General features: G+C 35.9%; 2 protein-coding genes and 1 long non-coding RNA gene across 6 annotated transcripts in view; 1 reads left to right on the top strand and 2 right to left on the bottom strand.

Moving 5' to 3' along the window:
* Positions 1-5,097, top strand: LOC124634590 (translation initiation factor eIF-2B subunit alpha). The gene is made up of 7 exons (XM_047170217.1): positions 1-145; positions 233-334; positions 750-889; positions 1,242-1,358; positions 1,678-1,790; positions 3,255-3,399; positions 4,815-5,097. Exons 1-7 carry the CDS (start codon positions 133-135, stop codon positions 5,094-5,096), a joined length of 912 nt encoding a protein of 303 aa, XP_047026173.1. The 5' UTR covers positions 1-132; the 3' UTR covers position 5,097.
* LOC124634592 lies at positions 2,065-3,828 on the bottom strand. The gene is made up of 2 exons (XR_006984891.1): positions 3,525-3,828; positions 2,065-2,394 (listed from the first exon to the last, which is right to left on the bottom strand). It is a non-coding gene; the product is annotated as an uncharacterized LOC124634592 (long non-coding RNA).
* A 215-nt stretch (positions 5,098-5,312) lies between the features above and the next one.
* LOC124634588 (tyrosine-protein kinase Fer) overlaps positions 5,313-18,734 on the bottom strand; it is a 44,619-nt gene continuing 31,197 nt past the window's right edge. Inside the window, exons 3-14 of one of the 4 annotated variants that reach the window (XM_047170212.1) lie at positions 18,613-18,709; positions 18,192-18,393; positions 16,932-17,069; positions 14,754-15,011; positions 14,462-14,672; positions 14,133-14,315; positions 12,876-13,076; positions 11,755-11,931; positions 10,649-10,862; positions 9,072-9,347; positions 8,466-8,588; positions 5,313-7,104 (exon numbers count right to left, since the gene is read on the bottom strand). In XM_047170212.1, the coding sequence (XP_047026168.1) occupies positions 6,968-7,104; positions 8,466-8,588; positions 9,072-9,347; positions 10,649-10,862; positions 11,755-11,931; positions 12,876-13,076; positions 14,133-14,315; positions 14,462-14,672; positions 14,754-15,011; positions 16,932-17,069; positions 18,192-18,393; positions 18,613-18,709 (2,217 nt within the window). In that variant the 3' untranslated portion in view covers positions 5,313-6,967. Of the gene's footprint in view, positions 7,105-8,465; positions 8,589-9,071; positions 9,348-10,648; positions 10,863-11,754; positions 11,932-12,875; positions 13,077-13,420; positions 13,923-14,132; positions 14,316-14,461; positions 14,673-14,753; positions 15,012-16,931; positions 17,070-18,191; positions 18,394-18,612; positions 18,710-18,734 lie in introns of those variants that run through there. The other 3 variants (XM_047170213.1, XM_047170214.1, XM_047170215.1) reach the window with 3 other exon arrangements.

Here is an 18,734-nt window from a genome sequence, read left to right as displayed (position 1 = left end):
TCACTTTGAGTTTGACACTGACAACTAGACTTACATTTTGTCTCGTGTTTTAGGTTAGATTGTGTGATACGTAAACAAAACTGATTATTTTGTAATTGTTTTCAATAAATCGCATTACATTTAGGCAACAAAATGAAAAAAGAAGGTAAAATATGCTTCTGCACTTATGAAATGTACTTGTATTCCATTTAGAAATCTTCAAAGCTAATGGATGTTCTTTACTCATTTTTAGAAGTTCAAGAAATATTTCTCAAGATACTGAGAGAAGAAGAGGATGTATCAGCCGGGGTGGCCGCTATAAGAACCCTTCTATCTGTAATAGAGAATTACAAAGGTAGGTATTTTGTTTGCACCAAGCACCTACGTACTTACAATAAGCAACTCTTGCATCATCCAAAGCACGGAAGAAAAAGAACTGAAGTTACCTGTTTGTACTTACCCTGAAACATGTTCAGATGTATATATACTTTTGGTCAGTGGGTCGTCTTAGGGGCGGAGTTTCCAAGGCCTTGCAGCCTTTCAAGCCAGTACTGAGCTATCAGTACTATCTCTGCCAAAAATATCGTGGATATAGAAATTCAAGGTCATATAGGATGCCCAGTAAATACTGTCCATCATTTAAGCCTACAGAGACTGTAGATAACTAGCAACTTCGTATGATAGGCTTGTTCTCACTCTCCAGGGACATAAATGTGTGAAAAGCTCAAATGTCCCATGATTTAGGTATGTTTTAATATTTATCTTACCAGTGGCAACAGTGAGAGAGCTGGATCTGAACCTACAGCTGGCCGTGGATGCCATGAAGCACTGCGACCAGCCCGTCACCGCCATCTCATCGGGATGTGAACTGTTCATGAGGTTCATTACTTTTGCCAAACTTGATACTAATGTGAGTACCTTATTGAATATCAACATGTTTTTCATACAGCCTCAAATAATAACTGTTCAGTGACCAAATGATTTCAGGATCTAAGTATGTATTAATAAAAGTACTGTATTTTTTACTGTTCCTAAGTTTTATTGTCTTTGTTCTGAATAATATTACTTTATATTAGCTAAGTTTAATTTTAGAACTGTTGTGTAGTTGATCTGTATCTGTTTGCACTAAAAGTTTGGTAAAGTTTGAGCATGTTCTGTAATTTATTTTGTGTGGTTTTACTTTTAAAACTATTAAGCTTCAGTAGGCTTTGTATACATACTTATTGTTATCTTTTATTTATTCACATTTTAATGTTTTCCAGTCATTTGAGGAATGTGAACAAATCATGCTGCAAAGAGGTCACATATTCCTGAACACCTTACTGGAAGCAAGATCCAAAGTGGTTAAAGAATCAATGCCATTTATCACTGATGGATGTGTAAGTATCTTCTATATTATAATATCAACCACCTTTGCAAAATCTTTTCACTGTTGGGAAACGGCTAATTTTGAATAAAGTTAATAGTTCAAATCTAGCAATAAAGCTACTTCTTCTTGATAAGTTGATGGCAATGACACACACAGCAATATTAATAGTGGCAAGTGAGTCTTTCCTGAGCAGGTATTGTTCATTTTAGCTATAAAGCTGATATGTTGTGAGACCACATTATATAATAAGGTTGCAATACTTTACGCTATGTCTATGCACGTGTTTTTGCGATGACACTCACATAATATATTTCAATTATTATTTTCAGAGTATATTGACACATTCGAGGTCGAGAGTTGTGTTGCAAGCCATGTTAGAAGCAGCAAAAGCCAACAAAAGATTTAAAGTATATGTCACAATGTCTAGTCCAGACAATAGTGGGTAAGGAAATTTTCTATTTAAAAAATCTATATTTGATTATTCATAAATACAAAGTTATAGATTTCTCATTATCAGGTACTCGAAGGTCATTGAGGAATATTGTAAAGTGTATTCAACTGTACTATTTAAGAGTACAAACTATAACACAAGTGAACAAGATTTTTGTTGCATGAAATATTACGACTAATATTGTATATTATTGGGCTGGTAATTGAAGATCTGAAGTCAGAATTTCTGTATCAAGTTTAGTTTTTGAGATATCAACAAAACGTGATTTTCAAGAAAAACACAATTTTATTAACAAAAAACAGCAGAAGAACAACAATTAAGCATCAAAAAACATTCTTTTATAAGATTTTCTAGCTTGATTCGGTTCACTAGGGTTGTCTTTAATGCTGCAACAGCAGTTCGCCATCATGTTGGCATTCCAATGATCCTGGGACCGCTTTTCCATAGTCCGAATATCTTGATCGAACTGTTCGCCTTGTTCTTCACTGTGATCACATAGATTTTCAGAGAAATGGTCGAAATGGCTAAGGAGGAAGTATACCTTGATGCTCATATTACAACAAAGCCTCATCCTTTTTGTTTGATAGAAAATTTTCTGCAATCCAAACGAATTCGTTTCAGGCATTTTTTTCGATATCGGTCATGTAATTATGAAACTTACACTTACATCAACCACCTTATATGTGGACCATCAGAAATTCCGGCTTTTAGTTTCTCTATACTCAAATTATGGGACTTTTTAGATATGTATTGAGCATTTTTGTTCAGAGCTTTTACAAATTGTTTCATGAGCCTTAGTTTGATGTGCAAAGGTGGTAGCACCTTTATTAAGGTACATTAGTAGATAACAAGTTAGGGTAAATCCATTTGGACCGTTTTTTTTTTTGTTAATACCGTTCATATCAACCACGCAGAAAAACTACCTAATGATTCGAGGGTTCTCGCCAGATCATCGGTGTTTGTTACTTGAAATGGGGTCTTTTCTTATTTTTCCATAACCTTAAAGACTCGACGCATGTTTTACATACCATTTTAGACACCCAGTAGGTACCTGTCGCAGGTGTCCAAAGAAAATCCAAAGAACTCAAAGTACACCCGTTTCAAGAACTCCAACACGCTTAGTCTACAATCTTTAAATGTATATTCACCTCAAATATTACAGAAATAGTTAGTATCATTTTTACAATTATTTTGCAACATAGAAATAGTAAAAATTATATACTTTTTAAATAAAATGCTCTGTTTTATGAAATTTAAGTGTAACTAGTTCGAAAAAACGGTCAATAGCTGTGTCTCAAAAACTAAAGCTGTTAGAAAAAAAATGTGGTAGATTTGAAATCAGCGACCTCGAATTAGTAAACAAAAGTCATAAAATTTCATGCAACAAAAAAAAGTCTTATTTTGTTCCCTTGTGTAATGGTACTTAAAAACTTAGACATAAGTATTGCTTTCCAGTATTCTGATGCACAAGCAGCTGGTAGCGGCAGGCGTTGATGCCACTCTCATCCTTGACGCGGCAATGGGATATATTATGGAACAAGTTGACATGGTCATGATTGGAGCTGAAGGAGTTACGGAGAGTGGCGGAATTATTAATAAAGTAAGTAATATAGAATATCTTAGTTTAAGCTTCATATCAAAGGACTATTGTTGTCTGGTATTAGAGGTTAAAATGAATAAGAAAAATATTTATTATATTTTTATATTTTTGGACAGCCGTCTCACCTGGGAAACCCACTTAGATAAATTGAGCTCAAAATTGACATCTCTTATGGGTAGATTACGAGGAATTGTTCGATGTTTTCCAAAATCCGTGAGATATCTAATATACAATTCTATGGTAAAACCACACCTTGATTACTTAATAGAAATATGGGGAACGGCCGCAAAGACCCACACAAAACCCTTACAAATAATACAAAATAAAATCGTAAAATTACTCTTTCATTACAACTATTTGACACCAACAGAAAAAGTATTCAAAGAAACAAATCTCATGACCCTATGCCAATCATATACATATAATACATGTGTACTATAATAGTTCAACATTTTAACTAAGGACATAAAATCAAAACTTACATTTACAACAAAAGGACAAACACACATAAGATCTACTAGACGCGTAAACAACATCTGTGTCGTGCATCCACGCACTAACTACGGCAAAAGAAATATTTTGTATGAAGGAGCACAGTCATATAATAAACTATCTAATAATATTAAGCAAATACAATCGTACTACCTATTTCGTAAAACACTAAAGTTCCATATCTTAAAAGATTTTACTAGGTTTTAAATAGTTATAAGACGCACATAACAATAATTAATAACATTAACATACATAATGTATTGTTTACGTAGTTATTAACTACTTCAAAAAGATAAAAATATATATATTAACTGTCTATTAGCTGAATGTACCGCCTCAGCTCGCAGGCCGCCTCGCCCCTCCGCGCCTACGCGGTTTTGAATTGCACTCTAGGGGTAGGGCAGACAAGACTACGTGGAGTCGGTTTTGCAGCTATTCGTTTTCGTCACTAACTTCAATTTTTAATACAATGTTTTTAATTGAAGGTTATAAATGGTAATATGCTAAAAACGAGGCTGAGTGAGTAAATTAGATGACAATGTATAAATAAGAAGGACAAGTCACAATAATTGATGATCTTTACTTGAAGCTTTCTATAGAATATTTAGTTGGCGTTGTAAAAAAGACGAATTAGTTTATTAGAGGCTATGTCATTTCCCCGTTGCTTAGTTATAAAATTAGAAGTTTAATCATGTGTCCAATAAATAATGTTGTGGCTAGACTTATAATTTCCCTTTATTTATTTTTAAATCTCGTATTCGGGCTCATGCCTTCAAATCACTAGATATTTTGCAACTACGAAATTAATGAGGAACAATCAATCTCAAAGTCTTGTCCATATTATTTGTAAAAGCTTCTCTTTCATCTAGTTCTCTTGATATTTCGATATTGAACCCAGTTACTCATTTCGAATCTTGTTTCAGATTGGAACATACTCCCTAGGCATGGCAGCTCTAGATCTCAGGAAACCAGTCTACGTCCTAGCAGAGAGCTTCAAATTCTCTAGAATATACCCGTTGAACCAGCGAGACTTACCCAACGAATTCAAGTATTTATCCAGCGTACTGAAATCTGGCAAGGATCTGACGACACAGCACCCACTAGTGGACTACACGCCGCCTTTGTATATAACCTTGCTGTTCACCGATATAGGAATGTTAACACCGTCCGCGGTTAGTGACGAACTTATTAAACTGTATTTGTAAATGTTTTTGTTTTTTCTTTTTAATATATTGTATTTATAATGTAGATCAGTGGGTTTTAGTTTTGTCGTACTTAACTTTTAAAAACCTGTGTTCTCCAGATTATTCAGCCAATAGTAAAAGCCAAAGTAGTTGTATGCTTATCTAGTAGTAATTGTCTCGGCTTCGCTAAAATAATAACAAAAGATTTCAGGGTTAGGTGTAGAAAAAATACGCAAATCAAAAATGTCTGGCACTTTAATATTGTACGAAGTATATTTACATAGTTTTATTAAATGTTGAATTAAAATACTAGACTGCCTATACATTTATATCTCACTTTGTGTTAAAATATCAATTAATAATAACATGCACTTACACTAGGCAAGAAATAAACAATATTACTTAAAATACATAATTGTTACACTATTCTGTGGAAGCATTAAACATATCACAAACATGTCCTTTATTGCCAGAATTCATTAATTATAAACTTATTTATTTAAACTACTTATTACAAAAACTTTAAAAGGTATGTATTGGAAGCACAGTTAATATTTAGGAAGAAACATTTAATTTTTATAGTTATGTATTCGAAAACAGTTTTCATATTCGAAAACAGTGATAAAAAATTTGGACTATCTATACATTTCTAGAACTATAACATGAATATTTTATTTTCTAAAAAGTAGAGAATTAATATCGGTATTATTTTTGTTACCACTAGGGTCAGGTTATGAATACCAATTCTGTTTTACAATGTTTGTAGCATAAGGTATCTACACATCTCGATTTCAAAGCGTATATTTGCACCACTTTTCATAACTATAACATATTCAGCTGCTAAAACCCTACTTTACAGACTCGATAACTTTTAGACAGTACACAAACTACATTATGCTTAACATTGTACTTGAAACGGTACATAATAAGAAGATATTCAGTCAGAACTGATACATAAGGTTGTACTTACATACTATTATGTGCATATCGCTAGTACCATTCGTAAGAGATCAGCGCTTCAATACTACTTATATAAAGTCACTTTATAGCGTCTTTGCAAAGTACCTACTAGAAGTGGCTAATGGAATGCAAAAAGGTCATAATTAAGTGCCAAATGATTTGGAAGACTTAGGGGGGATTTCTCAATCGCCAGATAACTCATCTCAAGAAAATGTTTGACGCTTTGACAGTTTTTGGATAGAAAATATGTCAAACTAATGTATTTATACCTAACTGAATGATGATTGAAAAAGCGGCCTTTTAAAGGTATTATGAGCTATTGTTTCTGATTGGAAGAATATTGGAGATTGAAAAAACATTTAAGATCTTTTTTTTGAGTTTGTCGCCCCATTGCCACTTCTAGATATCTCAACTATTCCACAATCTTTAGATACATATGAAAATATTACTAAGTTAATTAATTAACACAGATAGTACCTATATTACTACAAATACTTAAATTAATACAGTAATCAGCTGCCTATTGTATTGGAAATGAGTAGATAGAAAAAATATAACTTTTACAATTATTTGTGTTATGATCATTACAAACTCTTATTGTCATAACCCAGGTAGATTTACATTAAGGATAGGAAGACATTATTTACGTTGCTAGCTGCTATTTCATTATTCGAAATTCGTAAAGATTCTGATTACAAAACCATAACTCATTTTGCCTAGTCTTTTTAAATTCGTTACGTTAAGGTAATAGGTAAGGTTCAAGTTTATTATTTGTGACTTCAAACAATATACCTAACCAAAACTATAATTATCGTTACCTAACGAGAATAAGAATTCGAATTGGCTAAAAAAAACACGTCATTTTAGCTTGTGTCAATGCACATTACAAAATTCTGAGGTCCTGTCTACCACTTCTTAGTTCTATGTCAGTGTTACCTGTTGTAAATATTGTCGATAATAGTGTAGATTTGATGGAAGTGTGGCCGCTTTTCCGCCTCGTACTCCCAACAACGCAGCATTAAGGCATACACGTCTTCTGAACAGCCGTCTGGAGCAGGCATTCTGTAACCTGGAAGAAAAATTAAATTATTTAGATTGAATTTCAAACTTGGTCATAGAGAAGAATTTAGGATAGTTTGTTTTGGAATTTTACGGCAGATACCCTGCAATGACCTATCTATGTCTTGATTTGCTTACTATAGTTCGGCCATTCAGAGAATGCGTTCCTGACACGTCGCGATTGAACTGACGACGTAACTTTGCAATGGCGTTGCAGTTACGATAAAAATATTTTTGCTGGTTGTTTACCGTTTTAACAATTGAGGAGCATTAAAACAACATTATTATATCAATAATCAATGAATGTTATAATTTTGTGCCAAACTGAGTGTCAAATAACTTGGTAAACAATATTTTTCTAAATCTATACTGCGCTATTACAAGGTTATGTCAGCGGTTTATATTTTGTAGTGCTGTGCTAAAAATAACAGGCAAGTATCGTAATCTGTTCTTATACAGTTATAATATAAAATAATACGTTTTGATTTTCTTTTTAAGAATTGGAAAATAATGGACTATAAGACTTAATTATAACGTTTATGAAATATAAAAATAAAACTATGACCAAACCGCATTTTTATACTTAGATTAAAAATGGTAACCCCAAATGGCGTTATGGGCCGCCATTTTGTGACGCTAAAACAGTCGTCCGTTGTCGTTTCGTGCGCATAGACCACGTTTTTCAAGTGTTTTCGATCTGTTTTTATTTGATTACCCGGCTTTTGTTAGACCGAGATATCAGGATTGATTCTGTTATTGATAATAATATAATTATACATGTAGGCGAAGATGATGATGAAGACACCACCTCCTCAAGCAAATCGGAGTCTGATTAATATTCTGTTCGCACATTCAATTCAATGTACTTGTAACAAAGAATAAATAAAACAATTTTATTATATGAATATTACCTTTTTTTGGTTTCCACTTAAATAACTAAAATATAAAACAAATGATTCCGCCAATTTAAAACGAAAATAATCTTAAAATAATGCGGCGGTTCATTTTGAAGGAACGGTAACGAACTCAGTGTTATGTTGTGCCCATCACTAGTCGTGACTAACTGATAGGTGTCAGGAACGCATTCTCTGAACGGCCGAAGTATAGACATAGAATTTTGGCATATGTAATGTCAAATTTCTATAAGTAGAAAGTAGACCTCTAGCTTGCTCTAGCAAGCAAAATCTACAAAGGCAGAATATTAGGAATTTCTATTCTTACGGTAATCTGAAGATTTGGAGATCACAGCCTAAAAACTGGGAGGTCAAAAATATAAATAATTTTACAGTACCTATATTTACTTTAGTATTGTGTGTTTAGATGTTTAAGTCAAATCCACGCGTAATTTTAATACAGCAAATAAATAAGTACCTGTATCAATTTTCTCTCGTGCGCGTGAGTTGCTCATGCCGGCGTAGGGAGTGTCGCCCTTGGAGAATATCTCCCACATCAGCACACCGTAGCTCCACACGTCGCATAAAGATGTGTACTTACCTGGACATTGTATAATAAACATGATCACTTATTTACTCCAGTGAAAGTTTTAACGCTGGATATGATAAAAAATATAACATTTCCAAAAAAATGCAAAATATCCGTAGAAAAATCTACATTAAAAAGCTCCTAAAATAATAAGTATTATTATAGTCACTTTTGTTAAAAGCGCGGAAAAAAATCTCGTTCTCTTTCATCCGTATCTAGAACAACCTGGGTTTTGTTGTACTGGACGAGAGCCTAATCTATTTATCTCGCCTTTATAATATCAAACAAAGAAATTGTTTATCTACATATTAAATCATCCTCCGAGCCTTTTTCCCAACTATGTTGAGGGTGGCTTCCAGGCTAACCGGATTCAGATGAGTACCATTGCTTTACAAGAAGCGACTGCCTATCTGACCTCTTCAACCCAATTACCCGAGCAACCCAATACCCCTTGGTTAGGTTAGGTTAAATATTAGTTTACATATTAACACTCACCAAAATTAAGTGCCTCCGGCGCCGTCCACTTAATAGGAATCTGCTTCATGCCTCCCGACACGATATACTCCTCTTCCTCCCTCGACATGCCGAAGTCTGATATCTTGACAATATTATCGTCTCCAACCAGACAGTTCCTGGCTGCCAAGTCTCGGTGTATGCAGTTCTTGGATTCCAGGTATCGCATGCCACCGGCTGCGTCTCGGCACATTGCGAGGAGAGATCGCGAGCTTAGACTAGCTGCTCGCGTTCGTAGGAATGTTAGGAGGGAACCACCTGGAAGAGATGACTTGGTTAGAAAAGGTCCATGTCAAACTTAAAATCATTTAGTAAAATTAGGCTGCAAAACTTTTTTGAACGTCATTTACAAAAGTCAGCCCCCAAAACGCCCGCCCTTCACCACTTAGCGGCGTAACAAACTCCCCAGCAATTGTTTCATTCAGAACTCAGAATTTGGAGACTAATATGATGATAGTAAGTCTCCTTTAATTTGACTTAGTCTCTACTATATTAGTCTATACATAATTATGTATCACGGAATGTAGACTGTATTCTTTTCATATAAGGGTGAAGACGATACTCTAGCATTAGGTACAATATTGCAATCCAAAATTTCTCATTAGGTGTCATGAAATTGTGGTAACGTTAAAAAACTATAAATCATAATACCACGACACTTTCATAGCAACATTTCCAGTTATTTACAGTGAAAGCTAACGTAGCTTATATTTAAACTCGTGTTTCACCCACCCAGCATGAAATCGGTCTGGACACCCACACGAACGGTTTATAAACATGGTCATGACACATCACACGGATTTAATAAGCTATACCGAGTTTAGTTTCTACAGATTCGTAAATACATTTTAGTAATTGGATCTGTAGATGTCGATTAAAAGCTAACCCGCGAAGAGATAACCCATTATGGAGTCAGATAGCGAACGAAACTATTAAAAACAGTGCTAGAATTTTTCTAGTTCCAAAAATAGGGCGTCCAGACCACAGAATGTATTACGAAAACAATCGACGAATCGCAAATGATTGCCGAGGAATGAGGAATTAGGTCAAGTGGAAATGTCTCCGTCAACATAGTCCAAGTTTGTCTCGACCGCCGCTTTTTTTATTTTACATCCGATGACGCAAGGTTGTTTGTAAAAATAAATGCATGTTTATTTTAATAATAGATACTTTAGAAATGCTGCTGTTAATATTTTAATGACATCGAGTGCAATCCCAGGAACTAATATAATAGTATTTTTGACTAATGAACTCTAGACTCCACCAAAGTGGAGAAGGGTAGTCTTTCAAAAACCAATAGAACATAATATCCGCTCAAAGCAAAAAGTAACGAAATTCAATTGGTCTGGAGTCTAGGCCTTAGTTGTCATCCATTACTGGCTCCTGGCTCAAGTAGAGTGACGATTACCGAAAAGACGTTTGACGTTGAAGACGTTTCGCTTAAGATCACTTGACACTGCCAAAAAGTTCAAAGGTTCAAATATATCTAATGTTCGATCTAAAATAGTGTTGACGACTTATATAATAATCAAAGTTGACGACGTATAATAATATCTTACCAGGAACAAGTTCCATGACGATCATGATAGGCTGCTTCTGCACCGCAATGCCAATGAGCCTCACAATGTTGGGGTGTTGGTACTGCTTGAGTATTCGACCTTCTTGCAGGAAGGTGCGCTTCTGTTCATCTGGTAAAGCAACCCTGCAGGTCTTCACTGCTACCTCTTGATTGGTACTCTTGAGACGAGCTTTGTATACGTCGCCGAAGTTACCCTGGAGGAAATTGATAATTTGCTTAAGAATTGTTTATACTTCAGTAGACCCCAAGAGTAGGTTGCGACTGAATTTAAAGCATCCAGATTGATTGGAGAGGTTTTTACTGATTATTATGACCTATTTCTTACTGTTATAGTCAAAAGGTAATTCAACAGTTAAATTGCACATTTTCTTTGAAAGAAGACTGCTAAAATGCGCAATAAAATCAGTAATTTCCTCAATTCCAATCAATCCCATTAATACTACGTACAGTTACAACGATACGTATACAGTCAATAAATACACACATAAAAGTTCTTATCTTTACGTAATAATGCGCAAACCGCCCGATTATTGAATAATGCACCTAATTCTGTGTGACGCATAACTCCTGCATTGTAGTATTGCAATTTGTACCTTATTCCATTGCTATTGCTATTGTGGGTATAGTTGGTACAAACGCACTCAATGATTGTGTCACAATGGTGGTGAACAAAGGTATGATTCCTGGTAGTCTTACCTTCAATGGTCAAGAAACCCACGTGAACAATTGACATACTTGTCTTCTTAGCAATTTTATATGTATAAATAATAAATATTGACAGACTTCTGTATTGCTAATGGGTATCAATCAAGGTTGCTCAGGTAACTGAGTTGTGGAGACTAGATAGGCAGTTCCATGTAAAACAATGGCATTCAGTCAGAGGCCCGCGATAAGACTGGAAGCCGACCCCAGTGGATGGTAAGGAAAAGGTTAGGAAGACGTAGATGATATCATTGATACAATTATGTATGTAATTAAATTGTTACAATTGAGAGTCCGTTGCGAATTACCTGATATCAACTATCTATCTTATTTTATTCTTACTTTAAATTTAAACTGCTACATGTTTTGCAATTGCTGACTCACCCGTCCAATCTTATCCAGTAACTGGACATCATCATTGTTCAGTTCCCAATTCTCTCTAGGCACCGCGCGACGCAGTAGGGCTCCTGATCGCGCTGTGACTGGGACTCCGCTTGTCCTCTGCCAAGCTATCAGCTCGGCGACTGAGGGAAATGCTGCTCCTTCGAAACGGTAGTGACCCTGGAAGAGAAATAATGGTGTAGTAGAAGAATCAAATAATTTTGCAATTGACAAGGGTTAGGATTAGGAAGACCGGGCAGCGCAAAGGTAAGAGCTTGACTATATATTTCGAACGGTAAGATCATCATAACGTTACCTTAGGTACAAAAATAACAAAGCTTAAGTAGGTGGATATATCTATCTATAGTTACTTGATACCAATTTAATGTATCACCCATTTTCTGATGTCAATAAGCTGGACTGCTTAATCTATATTCTTCTTCTTTGATCGTACAATTTCCATTTGCATTGATTAGATCGATCCCAAAAATATAGAATAACAAACGAATCCAAGTTCAACGGCTTGCCACACATACGATCCCGTTTCTTCAAGATCACTGTCTCAATTTGGACATGACAACAGCAATAAAAGAAACAAAACGTTTTAGGTATTGAAAATAAATCAAAAACATTAACTTATGTATCAAAACAAAATAAATGAAGGCATGAAGAGGTCGTATTTTAGATTCTCTTGCTGACATCAGACAGAATTTTCAATTCGCAGAACCCGAAAATTAATTAATTGAAATGGTGTCAGACAAAGTAATTCATGAATCATAAAGTTCATAGCTAGAAACGATTCACTTAAACAATGAAACTCCATATGTTTCGACACAGAATAGCTACCTATTATTATTCTCCTTCAGATTTCGCAGCATCCATTTGCCGAATCTTAGCCGGAGATTTGCATTCAAACCGGTTTGGAACGATTCTTGGTCCATTTACTAAACTAAGAAAAAAATCTTCAAACAGGTAACTAGTAATTTTTTGTAGCACTACTTTTGAAGCCTGAATAGCCTTGCCTACATGTATAGAACAGCTATCGGACTTATGTTATCTAACAAGAGAAGAGATAGAGAAACACGATACTTTTATAAGTCTTGTAAGTAATGGCTATGCCTTACCTCAGGCGTGGTCTGAACAATGAAGTGTTTGTGCTGTCCCCAACAGACGGACAACACTAGCTGCCTGGCATGGTTCCTCGTGGTCTCCCGCACCAGGTAGTCTCCATCAGCCCTCAGAAGCCTCACCACCTCTTCCCGAGGCAGTACTCCGTGGAACCACTCCTGTTCCACCAGAGAACGCTCTGTCTCACTCACACTCACCTGCGAAGACAGGAATATAAATGAGATGGGATATTTTTGGGATTGCTACCTCACGTTTACCTGATAACGTGAAAATAGGTCAATTAACCCAGATTTAAGAAAAAACATTCAGGTGATTTAATTCCGTGAAACGTGGTCAAGTGTAATATCATTTGAGTTGATATTCATGAACTGAATTTTGATTTGAAGTAGCTCAAAGCTACTTGTCCATTAGTAACACGCGCAAACACTTAAAATAAAATCAGTTTCACACGCGATGCACATGCACTCACCTACTTAATTACATAATGCTTAAAATCACACGACAAAACGTAATAATTAAAGCGACAACAATGATAACGTACGACCTCTCTCTCAAGTTCAAGTTGCAGCTGCTTGAGACGTTTCTTCCTCCGCGGCACCACCACCGGCGGAGGCAGTTCGCTGTGCGTGATGTACATCGCAAACGGATCCATTACTCAACCTCATTAGCTTCACAACACCGCTAAACACACCGACACTACTTTATTATCTCTTTTATTTCACCACATGAGGCGAACGGTACCAGAAACAGGATGAACTTGACGTAAACCTCACGACTGAAACGTACACAGTCTACGCGTAAACAACGATACATTTCGGGAACGTCGTAAGCGGCTTCACCTTGATTTTGAAACTGAGTTTTAAGCAGAGCCTGTGCTATTTTCATTTTATTTGAAATATCATTCCCGACAGAAGTTCGTGCGGTGCACGGTGACGTGAAGTGTTTGCGCTAAAATTAGCACTGACACGTTTTTCCTAACGCTCGTTTCATAACGAATTAATCGTGCCGCTCCAGTGGCGTCGTGGAAGACGAAAGCTTCATGCATCGTACTAACTCCATGCCATGCGTAGGTGAGGGATGTCTCGGTTAGTGGCACTCACCACACTGTTAGAACAACTATCGAGTACTACACGGCTCTGTCTCCTCTTTTTGAATAGCGTTTTATTATGAACTCGGCAATGCACATAAATATCCACACGTTTGCGCAAGCGGCGTCTCAGGGCTTTGATCCGTCTGCGTTGAGGTACGATTACCGAGTCAGCAGGGCCTTCGCTGCTGCTTCTGTATGTCTTGGGAGGCAGCGCGGGGCTCGACGGAGCGGACTTGCGTCGAAACGGCCTCGTGAATAGTTTGAAGAACGGTCTCGGTGGTATTATTGAGTGCAGATGTAATCTTAAAACGTCCGCCGAAGCTTTGGACCCGATTGAGGAGCGATCCTGATAATTGAACGTCATTTTTCAATAATTCATACTGCCATTTGCATCCGATATGGCTATATGCAACTTTTTTAAATCGCAAAATTGAATTAAACTTTACTTCTTATCAAGGTGAATTCAAAACAAAACATGCAACGAAACGCTACCTGGTGATCAGGAGAGCTGCCATCCAGACTATCAACACCAACGGTCTCAGCCGATAAATCGGGACAACCACTAGGCGCCTCCTCACAGCCGAGCTCAGCCAGCGCCGACCTGATCATCTCCGCTTGTTTAGCACATTTGCGTTCTGCTACACGAAGCTCTAGGAGTTTGATAGGCTCTGAAGTCGTCACTGGTAGGGGTGGCGGTGAATGCCTAAGGAATTGTAAATATTTAACTACAGTTGGAGATAAAGGCAAAGTTTCAGCTTTAGTTTTGAAATTTTCTTCAGCTTACCTGTCAATCCCATTAACTCCATTAGTCAGTCCTGTGTTATTGTTTTTGCAGACACCGTTCCCTATAATTTCGGGGCCTTGTAACGCTGATTGTTTCTCTCTATTATCTTGCAGGGTGTTCTCCAACTCAGTGAGTTTTTCCTTCAGCCACTCCACGGTAAGGTTGTCTACCGTCAACTGGTTTGGTTGTAGTTTCCCACTCGTGTCTTCGACTAGGCTCTCGTCGAAGTTGAACGTGACAGGTGTTGAAGGAGGTGACCTGAAGCAAGGGTTGTGGTTATTACCATGTTTCATTCTGTAATAGGAACATGAAAGAAAGAAACTAAACTGTTCTTGTAATAACGTGCCGTACAGTACCTATTTGGGATTTTTGGAAATTCCAAAGGGCAGACGAGCATCAGTCTGATTAGAGAAATAGGTAATATTCATGACTCATCCTCAGCAAGTATTAGGGAATGAAGAAAAGGAAAATAGTAGGTAATTTAAAAGCATATTTCTTCGAAACAAGTTTTGCTACCTACCTAAATTAACACCTAATTAAAATAATAACAAACAGGGATAATTTCTAATAAGTCCAACATTCGAAACTGAATTGACGTCAACGACGTGATATGGTTATGCAGTTGGCTGTCGAAATAAATAAGTTCCTTTAAATTCTGATACACACACATGCGACTGATGGTGACTGACACGAAACCTCAGTGGCCATCAATTAACGAAACAAACAGCAAAAACATGTATTTAAATGGCCTTAAACAGCCTTTGAAAGTAACACACAGTTCCTGAATACCACTGATTCATATCTTCACCTTCGACTCATCGCTCATTGACAACGATCACTTTTCAACGTTTCGAATGTAGTTTTACTTATATTAGTCATCAATTAACATTACTTAAGGTCGAATAATTTTAATTTAAAAAGTACCTAATACATGTTTTAAAACTTCTGGTTTTACGATACCTTCTTGTGCTTAAGGACACTTATCTAAATGGCTACTCTGACATCTCATACAGGGTTCAAAGATGGTTTAAACAAATCAGTTTAAAGCACCTCCTGAGTTTATCAGTAACATTGAAGTCCTATGTGACTGGGACACACTGGGAGTGGGGTTATTTTCACAAGTTAAATTTCCGTACATGGAATAGCCACTTCGTTGAAAGAAAATGACGACCTCTCCATTTTCATTAGGTAAGTAACTTCCTATTTTTTTCATTAAATCCACATGAAGTAATTTCTAAAATTATATTAGTTACTTTATCGATATTAAAAACTCGTTTCAATACTGATTTATGGCATAAAATCGTGAGTTGAAGTGTTATTTATTTCGTCATTTAAATTATTTAAAGTCGATAGCTCTTTATCAGATTTTTTCTTAGCAAGGCCGTCTTACATAAGGCGATGCAGTTGCAAATCTTTATAATTTAATAATCATGATATTCGCTGATAGTTTTGAATTTTGATAAATTCTTAATTAATGAACTTCAAGCTTTTGATAATAAAATGACTTTAGTACAAGCGAACTAAATTGGAATACTTACATATAATGTAGGTACGTAGGTACACTAGGCAAGTAAATCTACACCATAATTTCTTCTAAAGCTATCTATGCTTATCTTGAACAAACATACCTACCGCCAAGTCGTATGTTGGTATCATTTTACTTTCTATTGCCTTTAAAGCAAAAAAGAACTGTTCCGATAATAATTCATGATGTTACATTTACAGTTAGCTGATGATTGAAATTCGAGAATGATTCGCGTTATAAAAGAAACCTATTCACAATGTAATTGCGAAATCTTAATAACTTGTACGAGAAATTATTTCTATTAATTTATTCTTCATTCAAATATCGTGAATCGTGACTATCGATTTGTTCCCGATTTTAAGTTTTATAACTGCAAATATGACTACGATTATTCGGAAATTGGTATGAAGGTGTTCTATCTATCTTTGAAACCGACGTTTGCTTTTTACTTTCAAACAACATGGGCTGCTAAAGGTCCAAGAAGGGCTTTCATGCTCCTCAAGAATATTAAATCACTTAGATCATACTATTCAATCCCCACTATTTCAAAATTATTCCACAGTGTCGCACCGGGGATGTGATTTCGTTTGTATAAGAAGACAATCATGAAAGCCTATATAATGATATCAAACTATATATATTGTCTGACTTACTTATATTTCTCAATGAACTCCTTATATTCATCCTGCGGCCTCAGATTCTGTATGGTGGTCTCGATTTTGGTCTGTATCTCCCTGAACTTGTCTGTGCTGAAGTCTGACCTCTGCACCACTTCTAGTAGCACGCCTTTCCTGTACACAACAACAGTTAATTATTATTAAATCAATATTAATTTATATTTCATGTGGGACAGAATCAATGCAATTCCAGTATCATTTTTATACAAATTAGCCTACAGTTTATTGGTACTCTTTTATCGATCTTAACAAGAGCCACGCTAGGAAATTCCATAGCGTTTGCCCTAATATGCTAATGCACGTATTGACGGTTTCATGTCGTGAAAATTATATTCATATTGACCCTATAGTCGCGGTAAAAATATTGACCTGGAAAGGAGGACAGCCCCAGACGTCAGCATAATTCGATTATTTAGAGTTAAAGTACATTTTAATACATTATGACTGATTATGTACCTTGATGCGCTGGCGACTGTACCTACCCCATTTGGACATTTGGTTTGGTCATTTATAAACAACATTTAATGGCACAAAACTTAAGTAAATACCTATATTTTAGTACCTGTGTAAGGAAGTTTCTCCGAATGCTAAATAGATATTAAAGCCAAATGCTAGATTCCGAAGAAGTTCTTCTTTCAACTTTCGTGGGTTTTTAAATCTTAGGAAAAATTTATTAGGCATGTAGACCTTATCTTTATATTCTTTTTGTTTAACTACTTCAGTAGTTACGTTATCAAGTCATTAATTTTATGTTTATTTCCTGTTATGAAATTTTACAGCCAGATTATTATTCATTTAAAATATCCTTATCTATTGATTTCAATCGTAAATATCAAATCAGCAATCAATTCTTTGTAATTTTGACGTTAAAAAGTGCTAATCTAATTAGCCTTTTTTATTAAACTATTTTTGACTTTGACTTTGAATCAATAACCGTTTTACTGAATAGTTATTTTACGAAATGTATTTTGTTTGGCTTGTTCAATTGTAATTTGTGCTAAAAAAAAAGTTGTTGTAAAAAGTTGGGATCTTGTTTATTATTTGGGGACCATTTCTAACTCTCTACACTTAAAGATAGGTACTAAAGAGGTATAAAAATAATGATCTTTTTCTATTTACTTAGTCAAAGCTTTGCCATATGTAACTTAATTTAACTATCTCCTACTATTGGCCGTAGAACGGGAACTGCAGTTATACAATCATCGAATAAAACCCTCAATAGGTTCCTGCACTCACCAAGACGTGGCAGTAGCCTCTCCCTGCCTCCTCTGCTGGTCCAAAAGCGTCGGTAACGCAGCCGTCCTCAACGCTCTCTCACACTCCGTAGCCTCGGCCAGTAGCAGCACATACTCGTTGTGTGCCCTGTGGAGCCGTCTGCAGGCCTTGCCATACTTGTCCCGGGTCTCGTCCAGCTTGCGCCCGCCCCGACTCGTGGGACCTGGAAGATTGAGTAACAAGATTTAGAAAAACGTAAGAAGGAACGTAAGATTGCAAGAATTTCAAAGACCTGATAAAAGTCGGCAGAAAGGAGTTTGAGAAAAATTCTTGGAGTGCTAAAAGTTTAAAATTCTATGTACCTAAAGTACTTTTGATTGAGTTCAAATTGAATTCAAAAGATTGTAATATCTAAATCTAAAATAATTTTGTAAAGTCTTACATTTAAGGTAATTCTCCTCGAACTTGGCCCTCATCTGTTTGTAGGACTCGAGGCACTTTTGGTACTCGCTCTGTTTTCTCGACACCTCTTCAGAAAGCTGTGGACAAAGATAAATAACAATT

Source organism: Helicoverpa zea, chromosome 11, assembly GCF_022581195.2.
Source record: "Helicoverpa zea isolate HzStark_Cry1AcR chromosome 11, ilHelZeax1.1, whole genome shotgun sequence".
Taxonomy (NCBI): domain Eukaryota; kingdom Metazoa; phylum Arthropoda; class Insecta; order Lepidoptera; family Noctuidae; genus Helicoverpa; species Helicoverpa zea.
The sequence above is the reverse complement of the archived record's forward strand: the minus strand, read 5'-3'. Positions and strand labels throughout refer to the sequence as shown.